We start from the raw sequence: 12,530 nt of genomic DNA, 5'->3' as shown, positions 1-12,530 counted from the left end.
ATTTGGACCCAAACAAGATTTGCTTTAACATTGAATATGGAACAAGCAAAACTTATTACTATGCAATATATAACTTAATAGTCCAGATATGTATAATCGAATTAAAAAAAAAAAAAAAAAACATCAATTATCACATTCATTTATTAAATAAAATGTGAATAATAATAAAAAATATTTAAAAAAAAAAAAAAACTAAAATAAATCAATCAACCATTTAAGCCCATGTCTTGGAGTCGCAAGAAAAAGTGTTACTATTATCATAGAGCCCAGAGGTGGGCAAACTACGGCCCAGGGGCCACATGTGGCCCGTTAAACGTTTTAATCTGGCCCGCCGAACTTGAAAAAAAATTAAATGAATAAACCTTGTTCATGTTTTATTTTCTAAATACTGTGGTTTTTCATATTGTTGTAATGCTTCTGTTCACTTTCATTTAAAATTCTCCAATGAGGTGAGGTGACCTAGTCCGGCCCCTTTGTCAAATTTTAGGATCCATTGTGGCCCGCCAATTAATAAGTTTGCCTACCCCTGATATAGAATGTAAAAAGTTATAGTGGTCATTTGGTATAGCCTCGCGGACCAAATATAATTACACTGCAGGCCAAACTTGGCCCATGGGCCAGATTTGACACCTTTGCTCTAAATGGTGGCTTTTTATTTGGATGGATTGGTCTGGAACATGTCGCCCCCGCAAAAAAATTGGGTTTTCCTACATCTATACCATTACACGCCTACCGTTGCGTTATTTGAACAAATCCAAAGTACTGCTAATAGAGTAGACTACCTGCAACAAAAGGCCCTTCATATGGAGCATATCGTCTTGTCAGCTCCCCAGTTGACGTCTGAGATCCTCTAACCTAGTTCGCACTCACAAAACACACATTTACAAACATCTGACAGCCTCCCCTCGCTCTCCGCCGCCACCGACGACGACGCTGCTGACACCACCGATCTGTCAGCGACTTCAGTGGCGCCGCAGTTTTCGACTGGGTCTCCGCCGGGAACGCAAATTTGACGCGCTCGCAACCAAAATGGTCGTTTTGCCGCATTGGCGCCTCCCGCCCATCTCTAAAATGGAGACAACTACGACCGAAAAGGCCATCCGCGCTCTTATCGAGGACAAAAAAAAAAAGCAGGCGCACATTCGATGGGGTGACAAGAGCGAGTGGGTGAGGCCAGAGATAAGACAGGCGTGGCAAACACCAAAAAAGAAAAAAAAAATCCAGACACTCACATGCAGACGTATATTTGGCTCATACCCTTCCAGCCCGATGAATAATTAACCCATATGAAAAGTCTCTTCTGCAGGGCTTTCAGTTTCTTAACTTCAGCATTGGGGTTGGGTGGGGGAGGGGGCGGTGGCATGGGGGGGGGGAGGGGCTTGTTTAAGTACGGGAGTGGGGGAGGGGAGAAGAGGGTTCTTCTATAATGAAATTTGAAATTTGCAGAACATCAAAGGCTTCTGGAGCCAAGCGCAAGAGGAGGAGTGCATCCCCATCACCCCCCACCCCCTCGCACGCGCCGCACCCCCTTTTCCAGCTTCCCTCCCTTATACTCAACCTCACCCCACGTCTTCACCCTCCAGGCCCAGGGAGAGGAGCGATGCAATGGGTTGATTCGGAGGAGGGCAGGGTGGTGGCATGAAGCCGATGTGTGTGCGGGTGTACACAAACAATAGGTTTTATCCAGCCAACCTGCTCATTGCGTGCGTGTGTGTGCGCGCCTGTGTGTGTGTGCACGGCCTCGGAGGGGTGAGTGTATCCACTGATAAGGCAAATTAATAAGCTTGAAAGATAGAAAGGAGGTCGTGGGGGTTGGCGTTTTGGGGGGGGGGGGTATAAAAATGGCGCTTAATTTGTGCACCAGCGTTCCAGTCGCACAAGGTCACAAGGAGACTTTTTTCGAAAGTTCTCACGTTTGTTAAGCTTGGGCGTTAAAGGGGGACGACGGGATCTTATGCGGCAATTTTTTTTCGTCATGTGAGCGCGGCGGCGGCTTCATAAAATGTAGGCGCACACGCTGAAGACTCAAGAAAATGGATGCCTGGCCCACACTGTAAAAGTGAGGGGGTAAATCTGCACATGCGAACACACACACACACACGCACGAGGATGGAATTTCATGTTCTACTTTTTTTTAATTTCGCAAGCAAGCAATGCGACGTTTTACTTTTTTTTTTTTTTTCTCCCCGCTCGTGCTTTGCAACACCATGCTCTTTTTCAACCTCATTTGAGTGTGGGCACCCATTGAAAATTAAAAAAAAAATTGGGGACTGCTGAGGTCTCTAAAATATATTTCCCCCTCTTTCTGGTCTTTTTTATTCTTTGTTTTTTCTTTTCCTTTTAGGATGATTTTTATCGATTAAAGGGCATGCATTAAAAACCACACAAGAAAGAGCAACATTTGAAATCAAATCTTAATTTTAGAAGATAGGAAATAATTCCTAAAATAATAATTGTCCCTCACGTCACGCCCTTGTAATATATAAAAAAAAAAAAACAGCCAAACAGTCCTTATCGCGGTGAACCAAAAAATCTGCGATGCCGCAGTAAGCGTCTGCGTTGGGATTAGACTGAGGCGTGATTACATAAATCGGCAAATTGAGGTCACATCCGTCTTCAAATGTCTTCGCCATGAGTCATCGGGTGTCACAAAGTCGATGTTAAAGCCTGGCCGCCGGCCTTACGAAGGCGGGCAGGGAGAGACGTTGGGGGGATGGGGGGGGGGGATGACGGCGGCAACGCAGTGGGGTTTAGGGCCCACGTACATTTCCACCCTCCACACCGCAACCGCCGCCCTCTCTCGGGGTGTCACGTCCTATTTGTGTTGCCGGGCACCCGTGTGACTGTGGTCGCGGTGAAAGGGGGGGGGGCTCAAGCTCTCACTGGCGTTCTCATTCTCTTTTGCTTGGCTGGAGAGCGGCGAGGACTCGGTCGCACGAAGCGGCCATCTGAGCGAGGGGGAAGGCGGGTAGAGATACACCCGTTCGGCCATTTTGTTGATGGGGGAGCGTTTCCGACAGGCATGAAGGAGGCTGACTGGGCCGGGGCGAGCTCGGAATCACACACGCGGAGTCACACATACACGTACGCACCACCTTGCAGGGCTGAACAATTAATCGAATTCAAATGGACATCGCAGTGTACAAGAATGCAATTTTCAAATCGCAGTCCGCAATTTGGTCGGTAGACTGTATTTATTTACGTCGAATATAAAATAGTGACTTACTGATTTTGTCAAGTTGTCATATTGAACGTTGATGAGACTGCAAGTTAATTTGCCTTTGCCCAACCTATTACAGCAAATTATTTATATTTATTGTAACTCAAATTTATTTATTGTTTGTTTGTTAAAAAAGATGCATGTGAAGAGGACCTTGAAAAAAATAATTAAATATTAAATTGCAATTGCAATTAGATTATTTTTCCCAAATCATTCAGCCCTACAACTTTTTTTTTTTCGTGACTGCGGTAAACCGTGGAAAACATCAATAGTTGTCTTTGTTTGATGAGATTGCATAAAGAACAGGTGTTAAATTCAAGGCCTAAAAGTGGGAAAGCTTGTCACAATTTTTCCTTCACCTCCTTGAAAACGAGCGTGGAAAAAATGAGAAGAACCAAGTGTAACGGCAATTTGGTCACATGATGGGCTGATTTTTTGAGTTCCCACGTGGAACATACAATATTAGATAAGGCAGCGGTTCTCAAACCACAGTCTGGTGACTCCCGCCGTTCAGGAAGATTGCAATAAAATGTTTGTTTTTTTTATTAAAGTGCATACCCACAAATGGTGATCGGTGCATTAATAAAAACATAAAACAATTTCTCGTCCCTACTTTAGCTTTGGCCAATTAAAAGTTCTGTTATAACAGTGACATAACATAAATCACATCATTTTTTCAGAATAAAAGGCATATTTTAGGGGTGATTTCTGTCTTTTATTTAGTGAAGGTCATAATATGACAATAATTAAGTTTTAAATTTGAAATTCAAATGATAAATTAGAATTTCTTCCCTCATCCGACTTCATTTCTCAATACAGTGGAACCTCGGTTCTCGAACGACTCTGAGGTCGAACAAATGGGAGTTCGAACAAAAAAATAGAGAAATTCTTGCTTCGCAGTTCGAACAAACCTCGGAGTTCGAACGCCGGTACGACGCGTGAGTGCGTACGCGAGGGTGGGATGCTGAGCGGCGTTCGGGTGTAGATCGCTCTCTTGCTCTCTTCGTGACCAACTGTTGTCGCGTGCGGACGTGCTGCGTTTTGCTCTCGCGTTTTATATAGGTGTACCAAGTGTTTTAGCCCCTAATCATGCCTCCAAAGAAAGTCAGTGCAAGCAGCAAAGGAATGGTTTCGGTGTTCGAACAATTCGCTTTTCGAACAGGGTTCAGTAACGGATCATGGTCGAGAACCGAGGTTCCACTGTACAACTATTTATTCAAACGGCATCTTTGTTGTTGTGGGAATTACAACATATTTCATATTTCTTCAAATTTTACATACCTTATAGCATTCGGGGTGCACGCAGTAGTTTTGCTTATTTGGCAAGGAGACGTGACTGTTTTTGCTTTATTTTAAACTTAAAATTTCAAACGGAACTTCCAACGCCATGAGAACATTCTCTCTTTAGATGGAACCAAAGCAGTCACTATTTATTTTTGTTTTTGAATTATCAAACTGTTCAAATTGTTACTTTTAAACTTTACATTGCAAAATCGAAGCTGTTGTTTAATTTTAGTGTCATTAGCTCTTTCTGTGAACGCAAAATTGCTCAATTTGCTTTTCCATTTTGTCCGGAATGCGAACAAAACCGTGATCTTAAAAACGGAAAGGTACCGCGATCAAGGTCATCTTCTGTTACTTTAGCGACGCATAAAAAAAAAAAAAAACTTCAAATAGCTGACAGTCACTTGCAACATGTGTGCATGGCAATAATGTCGGATAATGAGCCACTTGCTGTCAAATTCATCGACATTTTTATTTCATCTGCCTTGGTGCAGTTGTAGATTTCCCAAACTTTTTTCTTTTTTTTTTTGCTTCACGGACAAGATTCAAGTAATGCGATATTTTGAGGAAACAGCTTAGTACAAGAGAAGTTTGTTACTTATTGACTACTTCATTTTGTTTTGGCTGCTGTCATTGTTCAAAAAAAAAAAAAAAGCTCCAAGTGCTTGTCCTTTTTAATGCCGGGTTCTTGGTCTTCATTGTAGAACAGCTGAACTTTATTTGGAGTTAATCAAGAGGGACTGCAAATTTAAGTGTTTAAATTTGATTGCTACATTGTGACAACAACGATGTCCCCCCTTTTTTTTTTAATTGCTATTATCTCAAAACCTGGCATTTGAACAGGGGTGTGTAGACTTTTTTTGATTCTGTTTTTTTTTTTTTTTTTTTTTTTTTTTTTAATATTAGTTGGCCTGTTGACATTGCCTTTACTCGTCTATTTGCGAGGCACATATAAACGTCTAAACAGCCGTTCACACTATTTCCAACCTAAATATCTGTTCAGTGAAATGCATTAATTTATTCTTAACGGTCTCTTCTCTTCAATTTGTCGAGTTTCTTTTCGCTGCGCTGCTTCCAGTGCATGTTTGTGGATGCTTTATTTATTTATTTATTTATTTGTCCAATAAGATTTTGGCCTCACTGTTACCATGTCAATCTAATCTGCCCATGTGTACACAGTCAAATTTCAAATATTCTCAAAGAGTGGTAAAGTTTGATGACATCAGAATTCTTTCTCTGATTTGTTGGTCAGAAAAGAAAGTCCTTAAAGCCAACTATAACTCAAACAAAAACGTTAATGTTGAATAATCAAAATCTATGGTGAGCGTGATGTTTTATTATTATTTTTTTTTTTGTCCTGCTATTCGATAGGTAAAAGATGTCGATTTTGAAGTACTTCCAAGAATGTTTGTGGCGCAATTAAATGCTGCCATTGCATTTTCCCCACTGAAGGCCTCGGTACCAAATGACCCGGTGGTTGTGGACCCTGAAATTATTTCTGAACCATAACCTTTTCCTTGCATGTCTGCGCGTGTTCACTTCACACGCTTGAGGTCACAAATGTGGCGTTAATGTACACACCATTCTGCTTTTGGTCACGCAAAGAACTCGCTGTCTCGATCACGCAGAATGTTTCGCCCTCCTCCGGCGAGCTGCCGCTGCAATCGAGTGAGTGGAGCCGAGTCAGGTTAGCCACGGTGACGTGACGCCCTGCATTCTGATTTATAGATCTAAAATGGCTGCCGTGTTGTGACTGCCGTAGGATGGAGCGCGGGGGAAGCTAGGTGAAGGCGGGCGGCGGCGGGGGTGGGGGGAAGTTGGGGTCGCTTGGATGTTGTATGTTGTTTCCACCCCCCCATCCCCCTCATCTCCACCCTCCTACCCTGAAGGGTTCGCTGCCACCGTGGTTCCGTGGTGATGAGTGGTTAATTAGGCCACGGCGAGCCGAGTGGCGCTTGTGCTAGCACGCTGTTTAATGTAGCACATGCTGCTGTGTCACGCCGTTAAAAAACGCTAAACGCGCGTCTCTTCTGATATTCCATGCGCTGGGATTTGGCTGACGGACGCTCCTGCAGGGGGATTAGAGCCTTCACATTGTAGCAGGCAGCTGCCGAGGACTTGGAGGTCAGCTGCTGCCTCAGCCTCTCTGCAGGGTGCACAGCTTTTGATTTGGAAAACTCTGCGGCAGCGCCCCGCATAGCAAGTACCACGCTGCCCCCTTGTGGCCAACACTAGATGGCAACTCCCTTCATGCCTGAGCAATTTTTTTCACCTCACTTTTGGGAGCTTTTTTTTTTTTATACCACTTACCATTTTTAAGGTCACATGCAGAGGTGGGAGAAAAAGAAAAATTGTGCTATTGTAAAAATAAGTCAGAAGTACTGTAAACCTCGCTAATAGCAAAAATACATGGGTATTTGATGCTTCCTCTCAAAAAAGATTTGTCGTGTGATATAATAATAATAAATAATATCACATAATAATTTCATTTATTTAATTTCACATTTTCTATTAAGTATTTTAACTTTAATTAATTTGATATATTAAATTAAATTATTATTATTATTACATTCTAGATTGTTGCAACAAAATGGCAACGAATGACTTATGTCTGAATTAATCACCAGGATCCCACAAGGTGGCGCCAAAGAAATAGTCATTGCTTGAGCACAAACACCAATTTAAATTTTCAGCAAGGAAGAAACCAGGTTTAAAAAAAAAAGTGTGGATTTGGAAATGTTTCGCCCAAATTTCGTATCAGTTTTCCAAATAGATCTTCAAATGATGGCAGCATTTGTGCAGTGTTTAAGTGTTCTCGGATCCTTGTTTGGAGTCTAATGAGGATTTAAACTGCATTGGTTACTTGAATCACATTGTCTCCAATTTTCTTTTATGAGTTAGCTGTAACCTAATTTGAGCGACCAGCAAATCTCAGATTCATTGTCGCTCCAAAAAAAAAAAAAAAAAAAAGGGTGGGGTGGGTCTAAGGCATTAGTCAAACGGGGGCAGCATCCCCCCTCGTCATTGAATATTTTCAAAGATCGCCCACCGGCGCTGACAGCTTTGTGTTGGAGACTAGACAGTAGACTGGAGCAGGAAAAAAAAAAAAGCACTGACAATGCGGCCATATTGGCAGGGGCAGAATTCTCATTGCAAGCAATGTATGTGGCACAGGACGGAGACTCCCTACAAATGTAATGGAAAGCATTGACGTTCGCTTAGCAGTCGCTGAAGCCACATAGATTTTTTTCAGGTTTAACGGGCCGCATGTGGCCCCCGGGCTGCAGTTTGCCCACGCCTGGTCCAAATAGTACCGAGTGATAGATTCCTTAGGATGTGGAATAAAACTGACTATGATAAATACAAATCCTGGCAATAGTTCTTCCCCATGTCCCAGAAGGCGAAGCTCCTCTTATCCGCAGATTTCTGCTGTGTGAAGACTTCGACTCAAGCTACTTGTTGCCCACAGCAAGTCCCACTGCGCCGCCAACTTCGCTTTCCTTTTTGATCCGCGGACGCCGCGGAGAAAATCACACGGCCCTCTTAAGTGAGACTATGCAAGCGTTTGAAGCCTCTTCTCAAGGTGTTTAAGAACGTGTCAGCGGCAACTTGCGTCACAACAAAGGGAGCGGATGATGCGTCCTCCCACAGCTGAAACCGTTGCACTAGAAAGAGGACCGTGCTCCTTTCGTCTGTCACTCAGCGCAAACGCTTACGTGCTCTCGCCGACATGGGAAGTTCGCATGCGATGTGATGCAGATATAAAACGGCATTTAACATTTGTGTGGGTTAGTGGGAAGTTGCAAATTTCTTTCTTTTTTTTTTTGTAAATACATTATACAGTGGAACCTCGGTTCTCGACCATAATCCGTTACTAAACCCTGTTCGAAAAGCGAATTGTTCGAACACCGAAACCATTCCTTTGCTGCTTGCACTGACTTTCTTTGGAGGCATGATTAGGGGCTAAAACACTTGGTACACCTATATAAAACGCGAGAGCAAAACGCAGCACGTCCGCACGCGACAACAGTTGGTCACGAAGAGAGCAAGAGAGCGATCTACACCCGTACGCCGCTCAGCATCCCACCCTCGCGTACGCACTCACGCGTCGTACCGGCGTTCGAACTCCGAGGTTTGTTCGAACTGCAAAGCAAGAATTTCTCTATTTTTTTGTTCGGACTCAGAGTCGTTCGAGAACCGAGGTTCCACTGTACGTATTTAATGCTTTCAGCTTTGAACATTCCTTCAACTCAAAGTTCTGTGAAGCCACACCTGTTTGTGGTTCACGATTCACCGCTTTGTTTATTTATTTGTTTATTTATTTATTTATACTCTTCATTATTCACTGAAAAATTCAACGTGTGTTTTTAAAGTCAAATATGGCCCAAAGAAGGCGGAGACTAACCAAAATATTTTATTTTTAATTTCAAAATGGTATCCTGATTAAAATTGTGTTTGTGGAAAAATTATTAGTTTTTACAAAAATCAGTTTGCATCGATCTCAGGGGGGCGGCCATTTTATCCGGCGCCGCCCCCCTGCTGTCGACTGACATTAACGTCGTTTGTTCTCGGGCTCGCATTGCGAACGTCACGGCTCACCTGTTTTGTGGTTTTGGTCACGTGCCGCCCGCTGGTTGACAGCAGCCCCCCCCCCCCTGTTTTCTGGGTTGGGTCACATGTTCGCAATTTGAGCCTGAAGGCACTGTGACAGGATGGCCGAGTGGTCTAAGGCGCTGCGTTCAGGACCCAGTCTCCCCAGGAGGCCTGGGTTCCAATCTCGAATTTCCCCATTGTGGGACTAATAAAGGTAATATTATTATTATTATTTCCAGTTGACTACTGGCGGCGGTGAAATGCCAAAATGGGTGCACCCTGAGATGCGTGAAAGCAGCTGGATTCATCTGCGCACATGTAATTGTTTTTCCACTAGCGCAATAATAATCAGAATACCATTTTTAGATTTATGAGGTCACATGCAACATATTGAAAAGAAAATTTATTTGATTTCCACTTGAGGTATAAAAGTTGGTCTACCATACGCCCACTCTTATTTCAACAATGTTTTATACTTATTGTAAAGTTGTTGTTTTTTTTTTTAGGTTGCCTGCACACTGGTGACCCTCTTCAACCTGCATTTTGTCCACAGGAGCTGGAGGCAAAGGGCTTGGGCACTATCACGACAGAAATTGTGGAGTTGCAGCAGTTCTACTATGCCGAGGACTACCACCAGCAGTACCTGCAGAAACAACCTCAAGGTTATTGCGGCCTCAAAGGCACCGGCATTTCTTGCCCCATCGGAGCGGGCGAGGCGAGCCATAAGTGACGTTTTTAACATTGATTCACTCGTGATTGAGGAGGCATTTAATGAAATTGTCAATTCTGCATTTACTGAGACAACAAATTGTGGTATTTTTCTCTATATATAATGACTACCATATTGAGCAACGTAATCAAAATGTAATCATGTTTAATCAACACGTACTGTAAACGGTAATACTCAAACTTGGGTCATCCGAGTTCCGCAGGATAAATAGACAAAAAAAATGTGATCAAAGTTTTTAAAATGTCTATATTTTTGCAGACCAGCGCACTACTAAAATAAATCTGCTCAAGTAATTACTTCCTACCTTTAGCCTGCCCCTAAATTTTGCACCCAACATTTGAGACAATGCAATAATAATATTTCGACTCTCGCATATGCGATCAGTAAATTTTATGAATTTCCTCATGTGATGATCTCAAGATGAGCCTTGATTTTCCTCCGCCTTTCGTTGCTGTGATGTCATTGTCACTTGACCGCAAAATGGCCTCCCCGTGTGATGGATTAAAACGGGTGGATTTTGATCATTTTAATAATTCATATTTCCATAAGTGCAATATTAATCACAATGCCATGTTTAAGCTAGTGGGGCCGCATAGAACCCGAAGATAAAAACAAAGGGCATTTTTTTGCTCTAATTAGTTATATTTAGTTACTTTTATAAACCCAAAGCATTTTCATTTTTAATTTGTTAATGAAAATGCTTTTTCAATTTTATTTTGAGTTATTTCTTCAGTTCTTTGTTTTTGGTGTGCACCCTGTTGTTGCGACTTTTTTTGTATGATGTTGCATCTCAAGGTGTTTGGCCCACAAATATAAATTTTAAATTGTTACACATTTGTAAAGATAACAATCCCTGTGACATTTATATTTTAGTTATGGTTATTCTAAAGAGGGAAAAGAAATCTATTAGGGGTCCCTGGACACACACCCAAAAAATTGAGAGCCCCTGCTAAGAAAAAGGGAGGAGGGGGGAGTATTCTCAGCTGTTTTGAAATCACTTGGGGTGCAGTAACAGTCTTTGTCCACAAGATGGCATCATATGTCTGGATGAAATATACTGTATAGCCAGTTCGAGTCAATAAACAATTTCCAGAATTGTATTTAAATAGACAATATTCGACTGTTTTCAACAAAGCAATAATGTGGTAAGAATTTATGTTATTGAATCGGGTTGTTGCTGTCAGACATCACATTGACAAATGTGTGTTTTATCCCAACACTATAATTGGTTGACTGTTATCGTTTCCATAAATCAAACTGTGAACATGATACATTGTTGTCCGTGTTGTTCAGGTGAATTCCGTCCGGTTTTGGATTACTTGTCGCTTCATTTTATTTTTATTGCAATGAGTCACTGGCCCAAACATTCGCGCTGTGCCCTCATACCGAACCACCGCATGTACTGTATCCAGAAAACACTGCTTTAAAAATACTTTCAGATGAATACATACGGTATTGTTCTACGTACATTTAAACAAATCAGCCCCACAGCATAGTTAAAAATGAAAATCACACACAGATCATATCGCCAAATAAGCCTTTTGGTCAACCGCAGTTTTGTTTTACCCCGCTCTCGTATTTCCCCCTCCCTTCTCTTATTGTGTGTGTGCGCGGGTCACATCCTGACACCTGTGTGTAGGTGTGGACCAGAGCACAGGTGCAGGTGCAACCTCTCGGGGCCAATTTTCGTATTGGGACAGATATTTTTGCATGTGCCTGCATGCAGGGGTGTGCGTGCGGGTGTGTGTGTGTGTGTGTGTGTGTGTGTGCATGCTGGCGCGTGTGTGTTCTGTGGCTTGCTTGATGGAACCGCACTAAGAGGTATGTGGTTGGGACAACTAGCTGCTCCACAGCACCTGGTTTTAATTTAATTTGGCACAATGTCGTGTTTTTATTTTTGGACGTGTGTGCGAGCTAATGATTTCCTTTACTAAAATGATCGTCGACCTCTGCCAAGGCTGAACAATTGCCAAAGAGAGGTCGTTTTTTTTTTTTTCCCCGCCCTAGCATAGCCACAAGTGTAATATTGTTTGTAAGCAGAAGCAGCGATGAAAATGACATGCGCTCAGAAGTGGTGGTTCGTACTGTTCCACTCCAGTTCTGCCTGCTGGTGGTGATAATACAAAAAAAAAAGACACGTCGAAGAAAGTTTTATTTTGTATGAACTGTCAGAACATTTTCAACGTCACAAAATATACACAGTAAACTCAGCTCCATCGTGGGTTCCATGTCCGCAGGCTTCACAGGTTTTTATTTTTTATTTTGTTATGGGCTGCATTAATTTTGGTGTAATTCCACTGTTGGCCACAAGATGGCCGGATATTATTGATTCCACTATAAATTTCAAATCAGAAGACTGAGAGCAGGAAGTCCGCCAACAGTATTTCCAGATGAGGTAAATTTGTGATGAAAATTAATCCATTTTATTTCTCTGTAATCTTGCTTTTTATGTTGACGGTCTAATTTTTCTAACGTACGTCTTATTGGCATGATTGATGTATATTGTGAAACGTTAATGGAAGTTTGTTCCTTTTGAAAAATGGGACACTACTGCTCTCTCTCTCGACATATTATGTTTTTAAATGTCTTTATTTTTTTTAAATCATGTTTTAAGACATTATGAACTATATGCCCTTAATACTATAAAAACATTCTTATAGTATATATCAATAGGTTATTTCTGTATTGCAGATTTCACTTATT

At 42.1% G+C, this 12,530-nt stretch overlaps 1 protein-coding gene across 2 annotated transcripts in view; it reads left to right on the top strand.

Annotated features, from left to right (window-relative positions):
* Positions 1-11,061, top strand: part of msrab (methionine sulfoxide reductase Ab) — a 45,562-nt gene extending 34,501 nt beyond the window's left edge. Inside the window, exon 6 of one of the 2 annotated variants that reach the window (XM_088314224.1) lies at positions 9,651-11,061. In XM_088314224.1, coding sequence (XP_088170350.1) covers positions 9,651-9,827 — 177 coding nt within the window. In that variant the 3' untranslated portion in view covers positions 9,828-11,061. Of the gene's footprint in view, positions 1-9,603 lie in introns of both variants that reach the window. The other variant, XM_088314223.1, reaches the window with a different exon arrangement.
* The last annotated feature ends 1,469 nt before the right edge of the window (positions 11,062-12,530 follow it).

The sequence above is a fragment of the Idiotropiscis lumnitzeri genome, chromosome 1 (assembly GCF_059441095.1).
Source record: "Idiotropiscis lumnitzeri isolate Australia: NSW breed Sydney's pygmy pipehorse chromosome 1, RoL_Ilum_1.0, whole genome shotgun sequence".
Taxonomy (NCBI): Eukaryota; Metazoa; Chordata; class Actinopteri; order Syngnathiformes; family Syngnathidae; genus Idiotropiscis; species Idiotropiscis lumnitzeri.
This window is presented reverse-complemented; position numbering and strand designations above follow the sequence as displayed.